The sequence below is a fragment of the Trachypithecus francoisi genome, unplaced genomic scaffold (genome assembly GCF_009764315.1).
Source record: "Trachypithecus francoisi isolate TF-2019V2 unplaced genomic scaffold, Tfra_2.0 Lachesis_group7, whole genome shotgun sequence".
Classification (NCBI taxonomy): domain Eukaryota; kingdom Metazoa; phylum Chordata; class Mammalia; order Primates; family Cercopithecidae; genus Trachypithecus; species Trachypithecus francoisi.
The window spans coordinates 96,351,388-96,376,949 of NW_022681472.1; the positions used below are offsets into that span (position 1 = coordinate 96,351,388).

General features: G+C 53.0%; 1 protein-coding gene across 6 annotated transcripts in view; it reads left to right on the forward strand.

The window, feature by feature from the left end:
* DENND3 (DENN domain containing 3) overlaps positions 1-25,213 on the forward strand; it is a 69,557-nt gene extending 44,344 nt beyond the window's left edge. For 2 of the 6 annotated variants that reach the window (XM_033202201.1, XM_033202203.1), the window contains 10 exons: positions 4,644-4,903; positions 6,014-6,184; positions 7,488-7,617; positions 10,137-10,244; positions 15,935-16,074; positions 20,027-20,193; positions 21,274-21,407; positions 23,323-23,450; positions 23,527-23,664; positions 24,994-25,213. In XM_033202201.1, the coding sequence (XP_033058092.1) occupies positions 4,644-4,903; positions 6,014-6,184; positions 7,488-7,617; positions 10,137-10,244; positions 15,935-16,074; positions 20,027-20,193; positions 21,274-21,407; positions 23,323-23,450; positions 23,527-23,664; positions 24,994-25,194 (1,577 nt within the window). In that variant the 3' untranslated portion in view covers positions 25,195-25,213. Of the gene's footprint in view, positions 1-4,643; positions 4,904-6,013; positions 6,185-7,487; positions 7,618-10,136; positions 10,245-15,934; positions 16,075-20,026; positions 20,194-21,273; positions 21,408-22,901; positions 22,984-23,174; positions 23,451-23,526; positions 23,665-24,993 lie in introns of those variants that run through there. The other 4 variants (XR_004435151.1, XR_004435149.1, XR_004435150.1 and 1 more) reach the window with 4 other exon arrangements.
* The last annotated feature ends 349 nt before the right edge of the window (positions 25,214-25,562 follow it).

Here is a 25,562-nt window from a genome sequence, read left to right on the forward strand (position 1 = left end):
CATCGGCCGGGCGCGGTGGCTCAAGCCTGTAATCCCAGCACTTTGGGAGGCCGAGACAGGCGGATCACGAGGTCAGGAGATCGAGACCATCCTGGCTAATAGGTGAAACCCCGTCTCTACTAAAAAAAATACAAAAAACTAGCCGGGCGAGGTGGCGGGCGCCTGTAGTCCCAGCTACTTGGGAGGCTGAGGCAGGAGAATGGCGGGAACCCGGGAGGCGGAGCTTGCAGTGAGCTGAGATCCGGCCACTGCACTCCAGCCTGGGCGACAGAGCGAGACTCCGTCTCAAAAAAAAAAAAAAAAAAAGAATACATCAGATTTTATTCAAAAAATTATTGCAATTTCATCATTACATACTTTAATGGCAAAATATGCTATTAACAGTGTAAGGCCAATATGCTCCCTGCTGCAGCTGCCCGTGAGGTGGCCCTCCCCAGGGACGCCGAAGTGTCTGCCGCCTCCAGCATGGCCGTGCGGAAGCAAGATGTCCATGGACAGCTCCAATGGTGACGTCGCCTGTACGCCACCGAGCTGAGCAGGAACAGTTGTATTGGAGGCGTGTGGGTGACGAGAGTGAGGTTAACAGCTGGTGTTTGTGTGAAACTGGAGTCAAATGAGGACTGGGCACTGTGCCCACGAGGGCCTGTGCAACAAGCGTGTGCATGGCAGCTGCTGTGGATCGCACAGGCTCGTGAGTGTGCCTGGTGTCTAGAGATGTGCATAGTGGTCATAAGTGTGCAGTGTCGGTGGGTGTGCACAGTGGCTGCGGGTGTGCATGGCGTCTGTGGGTGTGCACAGTGGCTGCGGGTGTGCATGGCGTCTGTGGGTGTGCACAGTGGCTGCGGGTGTGCATGGCGTCTGTGGGTGTGCACAGTGGTGGGTGTACTGCACAGTGGGTGTGCACAGTGGCTGTGGGTGTGCACGTTAGTGGGCATGCACAGTCTGGGTGTGCATAGTGGTCGGTGTGCATAATGGGTGTGCACAGTGGCCATGGGTGTGCATGGTGCTGGTGGGGTGTGTGTGCAGTGTCTGTGGGTGTGCACTGTGGTAGGTGTGTACAGTGTCTGGTGTGCACAGTGGCTCCACTTTGGTAGGTATGCACAGTGGGTGTGCACAGTGGTCGTGCACAGTGTCTGGGTGTGCATAACGGTGTCTGTGGGTGTGCACGGTGCCTGTGGGTGAGCATAGTGGTGGGCGTGCTGCATAGTGTGGGTGTGTGCCGTGGGGGTGGGTGTGCACGGTGGTGAGCATGCATGGTGGGTGTGCACAGTGTCTGTGGGTGAGCATAGTCGTGGGCGTGCTGTACTGTGTCTGGGTGTGCACAGTGCCTGTGGGTATGCATGGTGGTGGGTTTGCACAGTGACCTTGGGCATGGACTGCCTTGTTCTGCTGCAGTGCTGGTGGCGTGGTGTCCATAGGCTGGCTGAGCACTGGTGGCAGCTGCGGTGAGTGTTGCTTCTTGCCTGAGGGGACTTTGGTCTTGCTGCTCCTCCCATCGTTGGGGTTTTCTAGAGCCCTGAGTGCCCTCGCCCTGAGCTCAGCACTGTTGTCTGTGAGAAGAAGCTATGTCAGGCTCTGGTGACACTCACTTCACCCTGCCCAGCCCCAGGAACTGCTGTGGACCAGGTAGCTAGAAGATTTGCCCTGAGTGGTGCAAGGGGCAGGACTCGTGGCTGGGGCTCCACACTCAGGGTGTCTGGCTCCTTCATTAGGTGATGGCTTCGCCCATTCATTCGCACTCACTCTCCTTTTCCTGTTTTTGGGGCCTCTCCTCGCCTGGCCACCTGACCAAAAGATTGTTTTATGTGATGTGATTCACATAACAAGTGCTTCTGCCTTAAACCCAGAGTCTGCACCTTGGCTGACGCCTGTGATCCTAACACTTTGAGAGGCCAAGGCTAGAGGATGGCTTGAGCCCAGGAATTTAAGGCTGCAGTGAGCTATGATCACACCAGTGCACTCTAGCCTGGGTGACAGAGCAAGACCCTGTCTCTAAATTTAAAAAAAAAGAAAATGAAATACATAAAATAAAATAAAAACGACAATAAATCCAGCAACTCAGAACCCTTGGGAAGGGTAGGCTGAGGCGCCCCAGGCCGAGGCGGAGGCGGCTGCATTGAATGGTATTTCTGAAACAGAAGAGGAACGCTGGCAAACAATCTTAGGTGTGGAGTGGGGAGAGGACCTACATGCTCTTTGCGACCTCACAGATGACCTTACTGCCCAGCACAGGGGCTGCAGAGACCTGGCCTGACAGGCCTCGCCCACCGGGCCACAACACCCTCCTTTGTCTTCTTCTGTGACTTCTTTGGAACAATCACACGCACCTAGAGAGACCCTTACTGGTGCATATTTCTCTTCTGTTTGGATCTGGTGACTAGAAAATACAGACAGGCAAAAAGAAGAATTCACTGGGAATCCCGCCACCTGGTGGAGATTTTCGCATAACCGCCTGGCGCCTGCGCCGTGTGCTGAAGCCTGCCTTCCTGCTCAGCTCACTCTGCAGGGCCCCCAGTGCCTGTGACTCTGAAGTGAGACTAAGAGTCCTCCTGGTGTTCTAAATGTCTTAAGAACCTCATTAAATAGCTAACTACAAAAAAAAAAAAAAAAAAAAGAGTCCTCCTGAGCGGTGGCTCAAGCCTGTAATCCCAGCACTTTGGGAGGCCGAGACGGGCGGATCACGAGGTCAGGAGATCGAGACCATCCTGGCTAACACGGTGAAACCCCGTCTCTACTAAAAAATACAAAAAACTAGCCAGGTGAGGTGGCGGTGCCTGTAGTCCCAGCTACTCGGGAGGCTGAGGCAGGAGAATGGTGTGAACCTGGGAGGCGGAGTTTGCAGTGAGCTGAGTTCCGGCCACTGCACTCCAGCCTGGGCGACAGAGCAAGACTCCGTCTCAAAAAAAAAAAAAAAAAAAATCCTCCTGACCCTGTGACAGTGCTGACTGTCTTCCTGCGGCGTTCCCCTTTTAGTTGCTGCCATGACGACTCAGTCGTCCTGGACTCAGCTGTGGCCATGATGGCAGATTCCCTAGACAGGCGTCGCTGTTGACGCTTTGTTATGGAATCGGAGCAGGGGCGTGGCAGAGCTGGACCATTAGCCACGTCTTCTGGTTTCAGATTCGTGATCTGAGGATCTGAGGATCTGGGGTCACAGGTACTCCCCTTTCAAGTAGCGACCAGCAGGAAGGCATACCCCAGCTCTGGGCAGACCGTCTGCCCGGCCTCACAGCCCAGGTCTGCTGGCAAAGGGCTTTCCTCTCCATGTCTCAGTTTCCCCTTGTGAATGAGCCACCTCATTCTGTAATGAGGTGACTGTAATGAGGCTGTAAGTGGGACCCCATATCGAGTGAATTGTGGTTCTTGGCATATAGCAAGTGTTGCTGGACACAGCAGTGCCATAAGGGAAGCGTGTGTGCAGCTCAGCAGTGGCCTGGCCAGGATGTTTCTTTCTTATCAGGGAAGGCTGTGTGTGGGCACGTCTAGCTGGGTGTTGAGGGATGGGTAGGAGTTTCCTGGTGTGAGCAGGCAGGATGAGAGTGTGTGTGTGTGTGTGTGTAACACGACCTGTTTGGGAGCATGCTTGGTACGGCTGGGCTGTGGGGTGGGTAGGTGGGGCCCAATCTTGGAGGAATGTGGCGGCGTACAGAAGCAGCCTTGAGTGTTGAAAACGGGAGCGGGAGCTCCTCCTTGCATTTTAGAAAAGTGGCTCTGAGTGCCGAGCGAAGCAGGCTGTGAGTGGGGCTGGCTCTGAAGGCAGGAGCCACTGAGGAGGGGTTTCCTGTGCAGAATTGAGGGGGACTTGCCGCACGTCAGGGGATGGAGAGAGGGACAGACAGGCTTGGGACACAGGGTGGAGGCAGAGCCGAGCAGGCAGGCTAGGGGCTTGAGTTGGCAGGACCTGCCGGCAGGGACTTGGGATTTCCAAGGGGTCGTCCCATCTCCAGCTGACAGATAAAGCAGGTTCGTTCCACGACTTGCCAGGAGTCTCTGTGAACAGCCATGAAGCGGGCCTCAGGCTCAGGCCCCCCTGACTCCAGAGTCCGTGAGTGCTAGCCTCGCGGGAAGGTTACCGCTTCTCATCAGCGGAGATGATTGCAGTTGCAAACAACAAAAGTTAATGATTTGCTTGTAACGAAAGAGTGTGGAGGTCAGGCCAGTTTCAGGCGAGGCGGACTCAGTGGCAGGGCAGTGTCGCTAAGGATCCAACCTTCCCGGCATTAGCTTCATCCTAGGACTAGCTCCCCTCGTGACCCCGAGACAGTGGCCACCAGTTCTAGTGATGAGGAAGGTCTTTGTCACCATTAGAGGAGTGTCCTTGTCCCGAAGGACTTTCCTACCCAAAGGTAAGAGTTGCTGTGACTACCTGAAGCAGGTCCCATGGCCATCCCAGAGCGGGGGGCTGGAAAGGGCTGCGGGCTCAGCCTAGATCGTGTGCCCCTCCCTTGACAGCTGAACACACCTGGGCTGCCCGGGAAGGCCCTGCAAAACCTTCTAGCAGTTTCCATCCACCGCCCTGAGTGCTGGCGCCACCTGCTGCCAGATTCCGGTAGTGCGTGGTTTCTTCAGGTCATGCAGAAGCCCTTGCGGCTCCTGATGTATGTGCCTATAAGATACCTCTCTTTTCTTCTTATAAAACTAAGGACAGCAGAAACAAATCGACCCAGAAACATTCAAAGATTTCTACAACTGCTGGAAGGAGACAGAAGCAGAAGCCCAGGAGGTTAGTCTGCCGTGGCTGGTGATGGAACACCTGGATAAAAACGAGTGTGTGTATAAGTTGTCCAGCTCCGTCAAGACGAACCTAGGCGTTGGCAAGATCGCCATGACCCAGAAGCGTCTGTTCCTCCTAACCGAAGGAAGGCCAGGCTACGTGGAGATTTCCACCTTCAGAAATATAGAGGTAAGGGCAGCACGGGCAGGCGGCGCCGGACCCCACCTGTGTTTAGGAGGCAGATGGCTGGAGCGGGCCCTGAGCTCTCTGCCAGCCATGCCAAGTACCAGCCACAGACCTTCTGCAGACCACTTGGCTTCCTGTCCCTCAGTTTGCTCATCCGTAAAGCAGGAATAAGGCTGATACCTTCTCAGTGGGTGGTGGGGATTGAGTCGTTTACGTACGGAGCAGGCTTAGAATGGTAACTGCTTTTCTAACACAACTGACTTGCATCTGGGAGGCAGGAAGCAAGAAGCAGTGTGGGCTGACATTCTCATTAGGGACAGGAGGATGCGTTCATTCATCCATGAGATGTCTGAGAAACTGCCGTGTGCCGGCCACAGTGAGCTACAGTAGCTCACATTTTCTAGTCACAGTCGGACCTGGTTCATGTAAAACATAACAAGTTTATTTTATAACAATTAAAAAATCTTCAGTTTTAACATCCTACTTTAAAGGTAGTCATTTTCCCTGTCGAGGAAATCTGAATTTCATCCTGATTCATCTTACATCTTATAGTTGTTTTCCCAGATTTAAGGGGACTGTAAGAGGTGTGTCAGATACCCGAGTGTTTTATGTGATCGCCTGCTGAGTGGTCATAGAAGCTGGAAAGGCAGTCAAGCCACAGTCGCAGCCCATAGCAAATGCTCGGCCAGTAGATCCACCTCTTGCTGTTGGCCTTCAGTTTCTTCTTTTCTCCACACCTGCTTTGCCAGACTTCCTTCTAGAATTCCAAAGAAAGGTAAATAAGTACCAGGAAAGGGAGATGGAAGTAAAAAAAAAAAAAAAAAAAAAAGCGGGAGAGAGAAGTATTTCAGGATGTGAAAGAATGTGCCGCCTTCAGACACTGGGCGAGCCCAGCTGTGTGGGTGCGTGTAGGTGCTGCACCCGGGCGAATCCTACCTGCCGTCCACAGGAATACCGCCCCTCGCCTCGGGCCCTGCCTTCCGCGTGCCAGCAGGGTTCGTGCCTGCAGCCCATCTGCCTCTTCATTCCAGAGCCCGCTCTGCCTCTGTCTCTGGTTAATCCATGTGTTCTCTGAGTGTGACCTTCCTAACTCTTTCTTTTCTGCCTCTGCAGGAGGTCAGGAGCACCTCTACTGCATTTCTGCTTAAGAGAATACCCGCTCTAAAAATCAAAGTGGCGTCCAAGAGAGAAGTCTTCGAAGCCAACCTGAAAACTGAGTGTGACCTTTGGCACCTGATGGTGAAGGAGATGTGGGCTGGGAAGAAGCTGGCCGATGACCACAAGGTGGGAGACGCGGGTCCCCTCTGCCCTTTGTGTGGCTGCCTCGGGGGCCTCTCACCGCCTGCGGGTCCTGTGGCGGTCCTCAGCTGTGAGTGCTCGGGGCCAGGTCTGGGTCTCCTAAGCAGAGTGAGTTTGTCGGGTACCATCTTGACAGAAGCATTGAAGATGTTGTGGTCTGTGTGGCCCAGCGAGAGGTCTCCTGGCATTAGGGAAGGGCATGATGAGAAGACACAGGGTGGTCTAGGCTGGTGTGGGTGCTCCACTGCCTGCTCCGGGCTGGCGACGTCCCAGAGAGTGGGGCTGGGGGCTGGACGGTGCTGGTGCTGTCCACACCCGCAGGCCGGAGTTGGGTGTTTTGGGCTCCCCTGCTCTGAGCGACTCTTCACGGTCACAGGATTTGGAATTTGGCAGGGGCAGTACTGCTTTCCTTCCACAGGATTAAGATGATTTTCTAGGGATTGTTGTACCTTAATTTATTTTGGGCCAAATTGATAGCTTTGATGATATCAAATGACAATTGCACCATAATGAAGGGAACCACGGGCAGGTGGTGTGTAGGGGAGGCATCCATGCTGCTCAAGGGTGGGACAAGACAGGAAGACACCTTAGAAAATGGGCAAAGGCCATGAACGTGGAACTCATAGAAAGGGAACAGCTCACCAGGTTATGAAGAGGTGCATAGCCCCACTACTCTTCAGAGAAATGCCAGGGACGATGGCACCCACCACAGTGGCAGTGCTAGGAGAAACAGACGGGCCCACAGCAGGAGGGCTGCTGTTATTACAGGAAGTTCCCGGTCACAGGGCGGAGGGGGACTGGGTCCTGTTTAAGATCCCAGTGCCTTGTGGCTTTTGGACTAGCCATCTGATGCTATACCCACTGGTTTACAGAGCATAAACCAGCATAGTCAAACCAAAGCCCGTGGGCCTGTGGACTGTCTTTGTAAGTAAAGTTTTACTGGAACACAGTGCTGCCTGCTTGTTTATGAAATGTCCCTGGGTGCTCCCGTGCTGCAGTGGCAGGCAGTGGGTGATCTCAGCTGAGACTGGCCACAAAACTTGAAATGCCTCCTGCCTAGCCCCTTCTAGAAAACACTTGCCGAGCCCTGGTATAAACAATCCGTATTTGTCTTAACTAAGAGAAAAAATATACGATATAAGATCCAAATTCATTGGTGATTTAAACTCTTCATGTCACTTTGAAAAAATGCGTTTTGGAAGGATTGTTCCGTGTGATGAGACAAGGTCTCCAGTGAACTGTCCTTAGCGATTCTTGCTGTTTTGAAAGGCACGTGTTTCTGTTCTAGGACCCTCAGTACGTCCAGCAGGCGCTGACCCACGTCTTGCTGATGGACGCCGTTGTGGGCACGCTGCAGTCACCAGGCGCCATCTACGCTGCCTCCAAGTTATCCTACTTCGATAAGATGAGGAAAGAAGGTAAGATATGCTCGTTCTTAGCGTGGATCATTGTCCTGATTACACACCTGAAGTGATTTTATCTGGTCGACGTCTGTTTTATCAAGTAGAACCGAGCCCAGGTCTCCCGGTTTTGTCTTTTATATTTGTAATTTACTTTCGAGTTGCACACGTTGTCCGGCATCTTTTCTTCCTTCACTGCACAGTGCACCTTGGAGCCCCTTGCTCATCCGTCCAATTGAGGCACCTCGTCGTCTGTGTGTCTGGATAGCATTCCAGAGTACACTGCAAGCATTTGTGGTGATTCTTAGTTGCAAACAGCAGCCTTTCCTCTGGCTGGCTGAAGCCCAGTAGAAACCTGTGGGAGGCTGTGGAGCGGCTCCTGGAATCTCTGACTGGCGGGGAGCGGGTGTCTGGGGCTTGCAGTTAGGAACGCACCTGCTGAGAAGCTGGGCACCTCTGCAAAGCCAGTCCGTTGACTGATGGGCTTCACCGCTGCGTGAGTGAGCAGAGGCCCTGCACGCCAGGATCCGCCGTCTTCTTGATTGGGGTCAGCTGTCCCAGACAGGAACCCTCTGGCCATCCTGTAGATGTGGATCTGGCTCTTGGATTCTGGAAGCCACAGGGGCTGCTGCTGGACTCCCATTTCCTTCTCGTGAAGGTCTTCAAGCCGAGGGTTTTCTGGTCTTTTTGTGACTGAGTGATAGACATTGTTCGGGTGAAGGACGTTTGGTCTGTCCTTTCATCAGTGAGTGAGCGCTGGCGTGGTCTCCGCGTTGTGGCTGCTGTGGGCACTCATGTGCAAGCTCTGGTGTGCACACCTGTTTTCATTTCCCTTGGGCATAGATCTAGGGGACTCTGGCTTTCTAAAACGTTGTCCCAGAATTAGGAGCAAACGTCACTTACGTGTTTATTCGCTTGGGTACAGTTTGCTCTCTTTGTGGCGTCTGTCACCAACTGCAGGACCTCTGCCACTCTCTGGGCGCAGAATCCCTCTCCCACGTGACCCGGGGGACCTTGAGCTGCAGCAGCAGCCAGGCCCGGGTGCCTGTGTTCCTACCAGGCCGGCCGAGTGGCCTGAAGGAGCTTTTGTCCAGCAGTCCTGGAACCAGACATTGATTGCTCTTTTCTTTCTCTTGGGAACAAAATCAAACAACCACCCTACTTCAGCGGTTGATCTCATTCCAAACTCATGACTAATCTCTGTCGGGCGTTTACAGGAAAGCCTTCGAACGCCTCTGCTAGCAGCGCATGATGGCAGAGGGGAGCTGCCACGCTGGTGTCACTCGGTGTGGTGCGCTGGCTCCCGCGCCCGCCTCACAAATCCGGAAACATTCTCCCGTGGGTAAAGCTCATGACACATGAGCCTGAGCTTAATTTAGTAGCTTATGGGCAACTCATGATGGAAGGTCTCCGACTGTACGGAATTAAATAATAACCGAAGGTGTCACAATCCGAGGCAGGAGCTGAAGAGGCGTTGGCCGCGGCCAGTTGTCTTTCACTGCAGCCTGGTGGAGCCCGCCAGCCTCGTGCGGAGTCCTGCTCAACCCCCTGCTGACAGTGTGATCCTCTGTCGATCACGGATATGGATGTGTGTCGGGTTCTTCATCTTTCTTTTCTCAAAATGGGGATCACGGGACCAGTCTCTCAGGTTGTCGTGAGAGTAACAAAATGATGGAAGAGAAGCACTTAAGGGGCAGGCCCTGGACGGCGGGGACTGAGGAAGTCCTTGATGCAGGAGGCCGAGGCGCCCGCAGGGGATGGCAGGAGAGGCCGCAGAGCACGCTGGCCCCAGGGGTCTCTAGGCAGGAGGCCGCTTGAGGTTTTGCCTGGAAACATGGGTTGGATTGGATAGCAAGAGGAGTGTTAGGATATCCTGAGGAGCAGTGGTTTTGAACGGGGGCGACGTTGCACCCCTCCCTGCGGAGAGGCATTTGGCAGCGCCTGGAGATTTCTGTGGTTGTGTGTGAGACGCTACTGGCATCTTATGATGCTCAACATCCCACGGCACCCAGGATGCCGGGCATTCGCCCACAGCCAGGATTATCCAGCCCCACGTGCCCCTGGTTCTAGGTTGGGAAACTGCGCCCATGGGTTAGGTCTCTGGGTTTCATCTTGGGAAGCCTTCGTTACTGAGGAGAATTTTATGTTTCCACTTTGCTGGGCATTGTGTCATGTTTGGGGGTAGCAAGCAGATGGGATGGCTCAGGAGCAGAGAAGAAGGCTGTGTTTAAACAAAGGCAGCTCGAGGCATAGGGGCGTGGGGGCGTGGTGTGGACACAGGTGGGGGATGCGCCTGGCCACTCACTCGCACACCAGGTGACAACCAGGAAAGGAGGCCGAGAGTGCGTGACTTTCTTTCAGCGCCCCGGGTCCAAGAGAGTTTCGTCTTCACAAATTAGGAAGTTTTACCTGCAAGTAAAACTTTCTTTTTACCTGCAAGTAAAACTTTCTGCAGAAATCAGAGTGCGTGAGGCTGTTGCATCGCGTCCATTTCCTCGAGGCCGTGACAGTAACACTCCAAGTGTCTTGTGTTTCAGTGCCCATGGCACTTCCGAAGACAACCGTGGAAACACTGAAGCATAAAATCAACCCCTCAGCAGGGGAGACGTTCCCTCAAGCGGTGGACGCGCTGCTCTACACGCCGGGTAAGGCCCCTCTGCCCGCTCCTCGCTGCCCGTTTTCAGACAACCTGATGTGCTCAGGTTTGGGTTCAGGGTCAGCCCTGAAGTGAAAGGGGAGCCAGTGTCACGGGATAAGTGGGGACAAGGTGCCTGTTGCTTTCTGAGGTGAAGTGCTGAGTGACAGGTGTGCAGCTGGTCCGACCACTCTGTGGACTTGGCCTCATGGTGACCGGAGCCTGAGAGCCCACGGTTGATGGAAATGGCGCCAGCAGTTGAGCTCCCGCCCCAGGGCTGCCGTCCCTCACCTTCTAGAGCAGTCGACGGTCACACTAGCTCTTTTTTTTTTTGAGATGGAGTCTTGCTGTGTCACCCAGGCTGGAGTGCAGTGGTGCAATCTCGGCTCACTGCAACCTCCAACTCCTGGATTCAAGTGATTCTCCTGCCTCAGCCTCCCGAGTAGCTGGGACTCCAGGCACCCGCCACCACGCCCGGCTAACACACTGGCACTTTCTAAAGCACTCTTGCTCGCACTCTTTCCCCAGAAGCTCTTTTTTATTTATTTATTTATTTTATTTTTTATTTTTTTATTATACTTTAAGTTCTAGGGTACATGTGCATAACGTTTATATCATGTATAACTCCCCAATGCAATCCCTCCCTCCTCCCCCCTCCCCCCTCCCCCTGATAGGCCCCAGTGTGTGATGTTCCCCTTCCCGAGTCCAAGTGATCTCATTGTTCAGTTCCCACCTATGAGTGAGAACATTCGGTGTTTGGTTTTCTCTTCTTGTGATAGTTTGCTAAGAATGATGGTTTCCAGCTGCATCCATGACACCAGTTAGAATGGCAATCATTAAGAAGTCAGGAAACAATAGATGTTGGAGAGGATGTGGAGAAATAGGAACACTTTTACACTGCTGGTGGGATTGTAAACTAGTTCAACCATTATGGAAAACAGTATGGCGATTCCTCAAGGATCTAGAACTAGATGTACCATATGACCCAGCCATCCCACTACTGGGTATATACCCAAAGGATTATAAATTACCCAGAAGCTCTTAATCGGCTCCTTTTGTCATTGTGATAAGGTGATAGCGCCTCAGATGTTTGTTGTCATAGAAACTGGAATGACAAGGAGCCTGTGTGGCCCTAAGTGCCTGCCAGTCCCTCTTCTCTGTTGGATGCGGATGCACCTGCACCTGCCTACTCTGCTTGACTTTCCTGGGACCCTGCATGCCGCATCAGGGTGGTGGCAGGAGAAAGAAATGGGCGCGGCCAAGGGTCTTGGTATAAACAAAGATGGCTGTCATGTTGCACGTTTAAACTGTGGAAAACACTTTAATTCTGGCTTACGGAGAATGCAGCACGGAAGCTTATGTTGAGGGTTCATGGTGTGGGATGACAAAGGAATACAGTTCTAGGCAGAAAAGATTTTTATTTCTTGTTTTGTTTTGTTTTGTTTGACACGGAGTCTCGCTCTGTTGCCCAGGCTGGAGTGCAGTGGCGCGATCTCGGCTCACTGCAAGCTCCGCCTCCTGGGTTTACGCCGTTCTCCTGCCTCAGCCTCCCCGGAGTAACTGGGACTACAGGCTCCCGCCACCACGCCCGGCTAGTTTTTTTTTGTATTTTTTAGTAGAAACGGGGTTTCACCGTGTTAGCCAGGATGGTCTCGATCTCCTGACGTCGTGATCCGCCTGTCTCGGCCTCCCAAAGTGCTGGGATTACAGGCTTGAGCCACTGCGTCTGGCCATATTTTTTATTTTTTTGAGTCAAGGTCTTGCTTTGTTGCCCAGGCTGGAGTGTAGTTGTGCAATCACGGCTCATTGCAGCCTCGACCTCCTGGGTTCAAGTGATCCTCTTGCCTCAGCCTCCTAGGTAGCTGGGACCACAGGCTTGTGCCACCAAACCCAGGCACGTGCCACCAAAACCAGGTGATTTTAAAAAATTACGGAGTTTTTAAAAAAGGATGGGGTTTCGCCATGTTGCCTAGGTTGATCTCGAACTCCTGGGCTCAAGCGATGTCTCTCCGCCTTGGCCTCCCGAGGCGCTGGGATTACGGATGTGAGCCACTGCTCTCAGCCCAGAAGGATTTTTAAAATCGTCACTTTGTTTGTTGCATCTGCGTCTGCAGGTGTCAGCCACAGGCGTCACCCCTTGTCACAGGCCGTGTCTGCGGCTTCACAGGGCACCTGGCCATTCACACACATGCTCATGCTTCCGGTGGGCAGAGAAGCTGTGTGTGAAGAGATTTCCCCATAAGAGAGTTTTTCTCTCTTCACGGGATGCCAAGAAACCCAAGAACGCCATAGACCCTGTCTGAGGAGCAGGCAGCGAGCGTCATCAGGGCCGCCCCGCCTGAGGCCTACCCAATGTGTCTAAGCCGGGCTCCTGCTGACTTCGCCAGAGATAACGCCACAGACTGAGACACTTTGGCCGTGGCATTTGAATGCATGGTATTTTTAGGTCCCGGTTGGTTTCCCTGAAATGAAACTCACTGTGGGCTTCCCGTTGTGATGGGCGAGGAGTTCAGGTGGCTTCCCCTCCAGGAGCATCTCAAAGGCCTGCAGAGAGCGTGCCAAGCAGCCGTGGAGAATGGGGAAGCCGCCTTTTCCTGTGGCTGCCAATTCTGGAAGGGGTGGCTGAGAAGCTGGTAGCGGAGTAGGGCTTTTGCAAGCCTTTTGGGATTATAGGGAGAAGAGGTGGTCAGGCCCCATCAAGAAGGGGGAGTCTTGTGACTCCCGTTAGCTTGGGGCTGGGTCTCTGACAGGTTCCGAGGAGTGAGGAGAACCAACCCGCAGGCCCTAAGGCCACAGGTCAGCCCAGGCTCTGCCCAGGGGGAGTGCGCCCCTCAGGGCAGTGCCTCACCCATCGGAGCAACAGACCACTGGAATCGCACCCCAGAAAGACAGGGAGGCCTGCCCTTCTGGACTCAGGATGGAGGCAGCTCCGCAGGGCCGGGGCTCACTTGAGTATCCTCAGGGGAAAGGTGAAACCTCGCCCCTTCAGACCGCACCGGGGTCAGGCCCAACGAGGCTGAAATCTAAATGCGGTGGTAAAAGCAGGCAAATGTGAACAATGAAAGCAAGCAAACTTCTAGGCGATAGGGTAGAAGAATATTTTCATGACTTTATGGTAAAGAAAAAATTCATAAATTGTATATAAAAATGCTAACCATAAAGGAAAAGTGTTGAATTTGACTATATTAAAAGCAATGATTTTATCATTTTTATGTTTTCTGAGACAGGGTCTGGCTGTCACCCAGGTGCAGTGGCGCGATCACGCCTCACTGCAACCTCTGCCTCCTGCGCTCTAGCGATCCTCCCGTCAGCCTCCTGATTAGCTGGACTACAGGTGCACACCACTTTGCCCAGCCAATTTCTGTCTATATATTTTTTTGTAGAGATGGAGTTTTGCCATGTTGCTCAGGCTGGTCTTGAACTCCTGAGCTTGAGCAATCGGCCGGATTTGGCCTCCAAAGTGCTGGGTTACCGGTGTGAGCCACCACAGCTGGCCTAAAGCAATGATTTTAAAAAGAAGACACTTTTTTTCCTCCTTTCAAATGAGCTGGTTTAATTCATGGTGACACAGAATTGAGGGTAGAAGACCAAAGAGCGCCCTCTGGCAGGCTTCTGGGTGGCTTTACCTTTACAGTCACAGCTCAGGTGGGAATGATGGTGAGACCCCACTAGAGATGTCACGTGACGTGCCACTGTCAGATTTTTAAAGTTTATTCTTGAATGTGCAACAGGCTCCAGGGCAACGCTAACTCTACGTGAAGATGGCAAAAGCTGTCCTGGCAGGGATGCAGGTGTTGAAGCAGGAATGGAGTCCAGGCCGCCACCGCTCAGGCACAGGGAGCACGTGCTTTCCGCCAGGGGTCTTAGTTCCAGCTGTGGCTGGGCCTCCCTGCGGCCTGTGCTTTCGGCCCCTTGAGGTTCTGGTCCGTTTTGCTTTCTGCTGGATGCCTCATCATCCCTGTCCCCCTCCTGGGCCTGCTTCTTGGGCTGTCTCGGAGGCTTCTTGCCATCTTCATGGCCGGATACGGCGCCTGCGGCCCCTTTCCCAGACCCTGCCACAGGAAATGGACAGAAGACACTTTTGAGAGGTTGCAGATGTAAGTTGCAGATGGGGAAGGGTCTTTAAAATGGCTGCTGCTAAAATCATTGTGTTTAATATAGTCAGATTCACCAGTCTTTTGCTTTATGGTATTTTTATATGTAATTTATGAATACAGCACCATGGAGTCAGTTAGGGGCTCATATCTAGAACACCAGGACAGCTGGCTGGGCGTGCCTGTGGTCCCAGTGAGGCGGGAGGGTGGCTGGAGCCCCGGAGTCGGAGCCTGCGGTTTGCTGTGATCGCACCTATGAACGCTCCTGCATTCCAGCCTGGGCAACATGGCAAGACCTCGTCTATTAAAAAAATAAATAGGCCGGGCGCGGTGGCTCAAGCCTGTAATCCCAGTACTTTGGGAGGCCGATGCAGGCGGATCACGAGGTCAGGAGATTGAGACCATCCTGGCTAACATGGTGAAGCCCCGTCTCTACTAAAAATACAAAAAAAATTAGCTGGGCGTGGTGGCGGGCGTCTGTAGTCCCAGCTACTCGGGAGGCTGAGGCAGGAGAATGGCGTGAATCTGGGAGGTGGAGCTTTCAGTGAGCCAAGATCACATCACTGCACTCCTCCTCGCGACAGAGCGAGACTCTGTCTCAAAAAAAAAAAAAAAAAGTAAATAAATAAATAGGCCGGGCGCGGTGGCTCAAGCCTGTAATCCCAGCACCTTGGGAGGCTGAGACGGGCGGATCACGAGGTCAGGAGATTGAGACCATCCTGGCTAACACGGTGAAACCCCATCTCTACTAAAAAAAAATACAAAAACTAGCCGGGCGAGGTGGCGGGCGCCTGTAGTCCCAGCTACTCCGGAGGCTGAGGCAGGAGAATGGTGTAAACCCGGGAGACAGAGCTTGCAGTGAGCTGAGATCCGGCCACTGCACTCCAGCCTGGGCGACAGAGCGAGACTCCATCTCAAAAAAAAAAATAAAAATAAAAATAAAATAAATAAATAAATAAATAAAGTAAAAATAATAACAGTTACAAACTAGGGAGAATGAGACACAGACATTTCCCACAGGAGGGCATGGGGATGGCTAGTTAAAGCCATCAGGCTCATTAGCAATTAGAGAAATGCACTTAAAGCACAATTTAAAAGCCAAAAGCTCCACACCCTTAGAATGGCCAAAATTAAAAAGATGGACACCACCAAGTGTTGGGAAGGATGTGGAGCCCGCGGCACGCGAGGGTGAGGGGGTTGCCATGGCCCCTGCCGCCATCTCTCCAGCTGCCTGCCCTCCCTGCCTCCCTCCCTCTGTGCCCACCTGCTGCTCTTCTGGTTCCCTCTGCCTGGCTGTTTTCTCTAGTGAATGATCACTCAGCCGGCAGCTCCTGGCTTAGCAAAGCTCGCGGGCATTCGGCTCTGCGTCCGCCTGTGGCTCTGCGCCTGTCTGTGTGGCCCCCTCACCACCCAGCTGCCCCCTCTGATTCTGAGCTCCCAGAGGGCAGGGCAGCCTCTGCCTAGGCACATCTTTGTATGTCCAGCACCTAACATGGGCCTGGTGCTTAGGCGGGTCCAAGAGACACCTGAGTAATGGCACCAGTCACCTGCTGCTACAGCAAAAGCGTTCCCTCCTACCAGTTTTGGGCTGCTCTCTCTTCTTTAGGGCATCTTGACCCAGCCGAAAAAGTTGAAGACGCTCACCCCAAGTTATGGTGTGCTCTGAGCGATGGCAAGGTGACCGTGTTTGATGCTTCTTCCTGGACCATCCACCAGCACTCCTTTAAAGTGGGCACTGCAAAAGTGGTGAGTACATGAAGTGTCAGGAAAGAAGCCTCTGGATTCATGTGATTTCTGAAACCTAAGTGTTCATCCATATTCGACAGGAGGATACAAACTATTCCACAGCATCACTCAGTTTCTGTAAACAGGGGGTCTTAACTTTTACCTAGAGTTTTAAATTAAATGTAAGCTTGTTCCAACCTTCTACTTACATGTCCTTATTGAAGGAGAAGATAATAGCTTTGACTTTCTCATCTAAAAATAGATTTCAGGCCCCCATCTAAAAACAGATTGCGGCCAGGCACGGTGGCTCACGCCTGTAATCCCAGCACTTTGGGAGGCCGAGGTGGGAGGATCACGAGGTCAGGAGATCAAGACCATCCTGGCTAACACGGTGAAACCCTGTCTCTACTAAAAAATACAAAAAAACTAGCTGGGCATGGTGGCGGGCGCCTGTAGTCCCAGCTACTCGGGAGGCTGAGGCAGGAGAATGGCGTGAACCCGGGAGGCGGAGCTTGCAGTGAGCCGAAATCGGGCTGCTACACTCCAGCTTGGGTGACAGAGCAAGACTCCGTCTCAAAAAAAAAAAAAAAAGTAGATTGCAGGGGCTCACACCTGTAATCTCAGCACTTTGGGAGGCTGAGGTGGGTGGATTGCCTTGAGCCCAGGAGTTTGAGACCAGCCTGGGCAACAGAGTGAGACCTCATCTCTAGAAAAATCAGCCGAGCATGGTGGAGCGTGCCTGTGGTCCCAGTTACTTGGGAAATGAGGCAGAAGGATTGCTTGAGCCCAGGAGGTCAAGGCTGCAGTGAGCCAGGATTGCACCACTACACTCTAGCCTGGGTGACAGAGCCATACCCTGTCTCAAACAAACAATAAAAATAAAATAGATGTCAGTTCTGTGAAGTGGAGCCATTGTGGTCTCTGTCTGCTTATTAGGGGCCTCACATGACCCTTTGGGAACAATTTCCTTTTTTTTTCTTTTTTGAGACAAGATCTTGCTCTGTTGCTCAGGCTGGAGTGCAGTGGTTCAATCACGGCTCACTGCAGCCTTGACCTTCTGGGCTCAAGTGATCCTCCCACCTCAGTCTCCTGAGTAGCTGGGACTACAGGTGCTCGCCACCATGCCTGGCTAATTTTGTATTTTTTGTAGAGATGAGGTTTTGCCATGTTGCCCAGGCTGGGAACGATGTCTTCCATCCCGTACAGCAGCACGAAGGTTCCCATGGACCAGGGCCTTAAAATGAACCTACAGAGTTTCCTGGGAGCGCTGGTGTTTCCTGGTGGCACAGTGATTACTGGGTCTCCTTTGGACCAAAAGAGGAGACAACTGCCTCTGCAGTGACTTGAGTGTTATCCACCTGTCCCCATGTGCCAGGTGGCAGAGACGAGGGTCCAGCAAAACTCAGTGTCCACTCGTCACACATTGGGCCTTTCATTTAGAGCAAGCTTGTCCAACCTGTGGCCTGCAGGCTGCACGTGGCCCAGGAAGGCTTTGAATGAGGCCTAACACAAATTCGCAAATGTTCTTAAAACGATGAGTTTTTTTGGCAATCTTTTTCCTTTTAGCTCATCAGCGATCGTTAATGTGAATATATTTTATGTGCGGCCCAAGACAATTCTTCTTGGCTCAGGGAAGCTAAAAGATTACATACCCCTGATTTAAAGCAAGTTTGAATTGTTTCTGATCATTTTAAAACAAGGACAACCGTTAATACATGTTTAGTCATGTGTCCTTGGCAGTGCCATGGTGTCGCCTCTTCCATGACCGTGGTATCCTGAGTGTGGAAGCTGGGATTCCTGCCCTGCTCATCCCTCCAGGCCTCCAGCGGCCCCTCCTGCCTCCAGACTATCATTTCTTGGGGATTTTCCCTGTTTGCTTGTCAGAGCTGCGAGCTGCCCCTCCCTGCAGATCTGTGTGCGTTTCCCTGTTGCCCGAGAGGCCACCGAGTAGCTCCCCGTGCTCTGCGGCCCCACACTCCCCCGCACCGTGGGCTGCACGCCCTTTGTCCATGTTTCTTCTGTTCTTGCTCACGGATTTGCAGATGATTTTCACATTTAAATTGCATTTTATACTTTTCAAAATATTTTTGCATCTACACTGTCCTCCTATCCGGTGGGTTCACCCTCCGAGCAGCCACCGCATCATGGGATCTGCCGAGAAACTCTCATGCCTTATTCCTTGAGCATGATAGGATTTATTTTTTTTCCATGTTTAATGTGAAAAGAACACTCCAATGGAGTATGTACCTAAGTATATATTAGGCATTGGTTGGTATCTTTTTTTTTTTTTTTGACAGGGTCTCACTCGCATTGCCCATGGTTGGAGTGTAGTGGTGCAGTCACTGCCCACTGCAGCCCGGACCTCCTGGCTTAAGCGAACCCCCCGCCTCAGCCTCCCGAGTAGCTGGGGTTGTAGGTGCGCACCACCACAGCCGGCTAATTTTTGTATTTTGAGTAGAGGTGGGTTTCACCATGCTGCTCAGGCTGGTCTCAAACTCCTGGGCTCAAGCAATCCTCCCGCCTCAGACCCCCAAAGTGCTGGGATTACAGATGTGAGCCACTACACTCGGCCGTGGTATCAATTTTGATGGCTGTGTTCCCTTGTCTAAAAATAATGTGGCAATCCATGGTACAGTATGTGCTTGCAAAACTGCTATAAAACAAATACTGTGAATTCAAAGACATACCACCAAGAGGGTGGGACCACTCTGAGATACCTGAATAGCAAACTTTACATGTTAGCAAGGTAATAAGAGATTGCTAAGTCATTTCCTCCCATATTCAAATCATGAGTCTCAGATGATAAATAAGATCCATGATACAGTAAAAATATTGACAAAAGTCTAGTAATGCTTTAGACGAAACAAAAAAAAAACGGAAAAATTAGGGAAATTATTTTTCTAAATTTAATTTTTTTCAGCTCATTCTTAGTTATAAGCATGTCAAGCCTGGGCGCAGTGGCTCGCGCCTATCATCCCAGCACTTTGCGGGGCTGAAGCAGGAAGATTGCTTGAATCCAGGAGTTCGAGACCAGCCTGGGCACCATGGGGAAACACCATCTCTACTAAAAATGCCAAACATTAGCCAGGCGTGGTGGCGCATGACTGTAGTCCCGACTACTCGGGGGGCTGAGGCGGGAGAATCGCTTGAGCCCGGGAGGCTGAGGCTGCAGTGAGCCATGATCATGCCACTGCACTCCAGCTTGGGTGACAGAGTGAGATCCTGTTTCAAAACATAAAAATTGAAATTAAAATTTAAAAAATTCTGATTTCAAAAAGTCTAAAAGCAATCATTGTGTTGACTTTGCTTAGCCAGAAACCCTGAGCACACCCTCTAGACACTGGGAGCACTGCCAGTTCTGCTCGTTCATATGTAATCGAGATTCTGTATCTGCAAATTCGACTGCCTGCTAATATTTACTTGTAGCTCCCAAAACAGATACTCGTGGTATTTTCTTGGCGATCCACAGACATGCATGTGCAGAGTGGGGAGAAACTTGAGTCGCCTAATGGGTATTTTCTGGGCCAATGGGTGTCCTTTCCTTGGCCTGATTGGTGCCACGGTTCTCACATGTTTTGCTTTTTGTTGGTGATTTTGCCATTTAAGATAGCCTCAAGCATCAAGCTCCCTAAGCACGAGGAGGCGTTGATGTGTCTTGCAGAGAAAATGCATGTGTGAGATGAGCTTGCTTCAGGCCGCAGTGACAGTGCTGGCAGCCGTGGGTTCCGTGTTAATGAATCAACCATACATAGTCAATGAGGTGTCTGTAAACAGAGCACGCAGAGAACAAGGTTATGCACTGATGGGTGGATGAGAACGTCAGGGCCAGAGGCTCCCAGGACCCTGAGCCGGCGTGTCCCCAGGAGCAGTGGCTCCATATCTGCTAATTCAGCATTTGCAGTAAATGTATAGAATATGACTTCACCAGTACCGAGACTGACTGACTGCTCACATTCCCGTGGCCTCCCGCTAGAATTGCATGGTGATGGCCGACCAGAACCAGGTGTGGATTGGCTCGGACGACTCCGTCATCTACATCATCAACGTCCACAGCATGTCCTGCAACAAGCAGCTCACAGACCACTGCTCCAGTGTCACGGATTTGATTGTGCAGGACGGACAGAGGGCACCCAGGTGCAGGTGGGCTCTGCTGGGGAGAAGGGATTGTTTGGCTCATGGGTGGGCAGAGGGTACAGCGGGAGGGTTCCCAAGGCTCATGCCCACAGGGGCCAGGCGGGGCATACAGAGTGAAGTGGATCTGGAACGAGGAAAGCTGGGTGGTGTCCTCGGTCCGCTTCTGCTCACGGGTGCGGAGAACCCATGAGACCAATGGGGGCCAAGCGTGGTGATGAAGGCTCCACACCTGGCCTTCCTGCTGAGCTTGCTGTGGGCATGGTGGCCTGGGGCAGCCCCGAGAGGGCACAGCCTCCCAGAGGAGTGCCAGCCACGGTGTCAGAAGCCTGGACTCGCCTGGGAATCGCCTGAGTGCTCAGTGTTGGCCTTGGGCTGCCCGTTTGCTGCCGTGTCCCACAGTGGGAGCAGCAGTGGACACAGTGGGCATCTAGGAAGATGGGAGGAGGAGGTGGGGGTCTCCTCAAGCAGAGGCCCGTGGTGGGGAAGGTGCTCAAGGCTGCCCACTTGGTCCAGGCAGCCCCAGCCCTGAGGGAGGGGCTCCACTCCCCACTCCTTTTTCCCCTGACTCAGTGTCAGGGGTGCCTGTGTCAGGCCTTGTTGGGGTGGGAAGGGAGGTGCTAGCCTGGAAACAAAGCTGGCTCAGGAGATGCGAGGGTGGCGCGGGGGTGCAGGCTCGAGCCCAGCCCCGCCCCACAGCCACCTGCACCTGCACCTGCAGCGAGCCCATGTCACCTGAGAGCTCTGAGGAGCGTGCTGGCTCCCTGGTCCCTTGTGACGAGGTTCCATTTCAGTTCATGGTCATGTCGTGGTTCTATGACCAACACCTCACTGAGCCTGCAGCCTGCGGTAGTGGGAGAGGTGGATGTCCCGAGAAACCCGCCTTTTTCTGCCGAGTCAGTTACATTTGAGCCATGCCTGGCTGTGGCCGCATTCACAGTATGTTTGCATGTTATTATCATGTTTGCAGGTTATCCATGTTGAGCGCATTTTCTCTCATGGTGACTTGGTTCTTCCCTGGGTTAAAACTTGCGCATGTTTTCAAGGGCCTGAGTTAAAGGTGTGTGGGTGTGTGTTTTGTGCCCCCAGCAAGGTGTACTCGTGCAGCATGGATGGCACGGTGCTGGCGTGGAATGTGAGCACACTGCAGGTGACCAGCCGCTTCCCGCTGTCGAGTGGTGGCCTCACGTCCATCAGACTGCACGGCGGCCACCTGTGGTGCTGTAAGTCCGGCCCCTGCCCTCAGAGCGGGCAGCCTACCTCCCTGCTCTGGGAAAAGGATGCTGAACGAGAGCAGAAAGCCTCCTTCCTTTGCTTCACGCCTTTCCAGTCTTTATTTTAAACTTGGGCTCCCTTTCTGTGGCCGCAGAAACCTTGACTCCACCTGCACTGCTGCTCCTGCGGGTTCCCCAGGCCTCCCTCAGCTTTTCCACCTGGCGGCTGACGGGACGCCTGCCTTGCCCGGATGCACCACTGCTCGCCTGCCCCTCACCTTGGCTTTCGCTGTGCCCTGCTCTGGGGTTGAAGCTGGCCCCGGTGTCCCCTGGAGTCACGGCTGCTCCTCTTGGGAGGCCTCTGTGTGCGTCACGTCTCCACACCTGGGGGCAGCTGGCAAGCCCGTGCCCTGTTACCCTCGGCCGCTTGGCACAGAGCTGCAGCCTGGGACTCTCCGTGGACCCAGACTCGGCATTTTGCCAGGGGGTGACGGGAGGAGCAGGTGCTTTGCCTGGCGGCTGTGTCTGCATTTCTGGACACCCCAGAGCACGGGAGTTGCCTGCACTTTGAGGTCTTCCTCGGCCTGTGCCAGATTACATGCGTGGCGGCTGGAAATACATTTTCTGCTTTGTGATGGAAGCATGCTTCACATGTAGCTTAGCCTCTGCCAAAAAATGCTCAGTTTGTTGTGTTTTGACAAACATCTAAACTACATAACCATGAAGCAAATAAAGATATGCAGCATTTCCATCACAGCTGAAAGCATCTGTGCCCCTCTCCAGGCCGTGCTCCCATTCCGGGGATACAAGTGCTCTTAGTTCTGTCACTCTGCATTTGATGTTTACAGACTTTCCATAAATGGACTCTACAGTATGCCTTCTTCTGTATCTGGCTTTATTCAGTCAGCAGAATGTTTACAGTATTCATCGCTGACGTTCTGAGTATCAATATCAATAGCTCGTTCCTTCTTGCAGGGTAATATTCCATTGTGTGCGTATGGAACAACTTGCTCATCCTTCCCCTGCCCCAAGTGGGCACTGGGTTAACGCTGCTTAACTGTTTGAAAAACTGTCAGACTGTTTTCTGAAGTGGCGGCATCAGCTTCCACCCCAACAGCAGTCTCAGGCTTCGTTTCTTCACATCCTCACCCAAACTGGTTCTCACCTGTTTTTACTGACACCATCCCGGCAGGAGTGAAGTGGTGTCTTGTGGTTTGGATTTGTGGCTCCCTCACGGCTGATGGTGCTGAGCACTCTGTCATGTGTCCGGTGCCCACCGATGCCTCCTCTGGAACAGGGCCCGTGCAGGCCCCTGCCCACCGTTCCGCTCACTTTCAGGGCCAGTGGCGACGTGGTTGGGTGCCAGCCAGCAATTGTCCTTCTTCACCTCATCTGTTGTTTGTTTTGCTCTTCCTTTCTTGCCCTCTTTTGTACTGAATATTTTTATGTTCAATTTAATCTTCTTATTGTTTTTAAGCATTATATTTTTGTTTTATTTTTCAGTGGTTGCTCTAAGAATTGCAATATGCAACCTTAACCCGTCACCCTCCTCCTTAACTAACTATGCTACTGCTTCATGGGTAGGGTAAGACGTTGACAACAGTATCAACTGTGGTAATCCCAATAATATATTCTTGACAATTTTTTGCTTAAGCAGTCAATGATCTTTCAAGAAAATTAAGAAAAATTAAGAAATTGCCCATATATTTACCTTTTCTGGTGAGCCTCATTTCTTCTTAAAGACCCAGGTTTCTATCTTGCATGTTTTCCCGGTAGACCTCACCTGTGCGCACCTCAGGCGCCGTGTGACCCATGGCGATCCCCCGTCACCACGCTGGAAAGAGCAGCGGGCCCGGCTCCGGTGCTGGCCTCTTATGTTGCCAGTGGCGCTGCCTAGCCCCATCCTAGCGCCTTCCTTCCTCAGGCACAGGTAACAGCATCATGGCCATGACAACGAATGGATTCCTCTGTCAAGAATTGAAGATTGAGGAGATTGAGGAGAACTTCAAAGACATCAGTACCTCCTTCCTGGCCTTCCAGCTCCTTCCCGAGGTATCCCAGCAGGGCCTGTGGGCCTACCATGCACGTGGCCCGGGGCCCACAGCCCACACCGTGCCCTGTGTTTCAGCAGGAGCAGCTGTGGGCGGCCTGTGCAGGACGCAGTGAGGTTTACATCTGGAGCCTGAAGGACCTGGCCCAGCCCCTGCAGAGGGTGCCCCTCAAGGACTGCTCTGAGATCATCTGCATGATCCGGGTGAAGAAGCAGGTAGGGTGGAGGGCCCGCCACCCCCTGCATCCCCTTCAGGTCTCACTTGCCCTGACTGCGTCCCCATGCTCCCGAGAGCCAGCTGCATGCCCTCGTGCCCTCCTGCCTTAGCCTCTTAGGCCCCCCTCCTAACAGGCACGCGCAGGGTTGGCGCCAGCGGGCCCACAGGTCACCATGTGCTGGTTTCATGGTGTGGTCCAAGCACTCCACAGTGCATTCCCCCAAACTGGATGGCTTCAAATGACAGAATTTAATTTTCTCACAGTTCTTGATGCTGGAGGTCCAAAACCAAGGTGTCATCAGAGCTGCTTCCCTCGGGGGTTCGGGGGGAGCGTGCACTCCAGGCCCTTCTCTCCGCCACCCGCTCGTGTGGCCGCCATCCTTGGCGTGCCCTGACTGTGGACGTGGCACTCTAATCTGCACCTGCGCCACACGGCGCTCCCTCTCCGTGTGTGTGTCTCTTATGGGGATGCTGGTCATCCTAGATTAACCACATCTGAACTATCTGCAGACTCTGTTTCCAAAGAAGCTCACATTCTGAGGTTCAGGGAGGACATGGATTTGGGGGGACACTGTTCAACCCATTAGAGTCTGCCCTCTGGCCCCCCAAATCCACATCTGTCCCACATGCAAAACACACCCCCTCCGTCACTGCATCCCCCGAAGTCCTAGCCCATTCCAGCATCGGTTCTGAGCCCCAGATCTCCAAGTGAAGCCAGTGCCCTCCGATGTGGGTGAGCTGTGGGCGGGTCCCACCTGGGGCGGAACTAACCTCTTCCACTGTGAACCCACGCAGCTAGAAACAGGCTGTCTCTTCCCAAAATACAAGGCTGGGCCAGGCAGAGGCTAGACATTCTCATCTGCAAAGGGAGAAATTGGAAGGAAAGCTGGACTTCCAGGCCCCGAGCAAGACTGAGACATGGTGGGGCGGGGGCGGGAGAGGGGAATTCATTTAGCATTTTCCCCCATAACTTAATTGGGATATAATTGACAAATAAAATTATATATATCTAAGGTATACAAGGTGATAGTTTGATATACATTGTGAAATAATCACAAGCTAATTACCATATCTGTCACCTCACACAGGTGACTGTTTTTTGTTTGGTGAGAACACTTAAGATGCAGCCCCAGCACCTTTCCAGCACGCAATGCAGTCTTGTTCCCTAGAGGCCCCTTGGCCATTAAGTTCTAAGACTGAGAAAGGTCCTCTGCACCTGCCAGGTGGCCCTGACCCTCAGGCGGCAGAGGCCCTCTCCAGGAAGGCACACGCGTCAATTCCGGGTAGCCGGGATTTCCCCGCTGACCACTCCTGTTTCTCCCTGGCAGGTCTGGGTGGGCAGCCGAGGGCTGTGGCAGGGAACACCCAGGGGGAAAATCTACGTGATTGATGCTGAGACGAAGACCGTGGAGATGGAGCTGGTGGCGCACATGGACACTGTGAGGACACTGTGCTCGGCCGAGGACAGATACGTGCTGAGTGGGTCGGGCAGGGAGGAGGGGAAGATCGCCATTTGGAAAGGGGAATAAACATGGCTGAGCCTGCCGAGTGGAACCTGCCCTATGTGTGGGGATGGGCTGCCCCCTAGAGCCCGCCAGGAGCAGAAGCCTGGAGGAGCGGCGGGACAGGGCAGCCCAGGCTCAGTGTGGAGCCCGCTTACCGTGTGGCCAGCTGCAAGACCCATGGCCACGCACCTGCTCTCAGGCCTTCGGGCACTCTGGTTACACTGCACCAGGGGTGTTTCCTGTGGGGGTGTGTCTCAGGCGGGCAGCTGCGTCTTGTTTGTGATAACCTCTGCTGGGAGGTTACTTTGTGTGTTGCCTAGAAAGTTCTGGAATCCACAACCAGGGGCTGGCACTGACGCCAGCAGCTTGGCCGAGTCACAGGTGACCCGTGG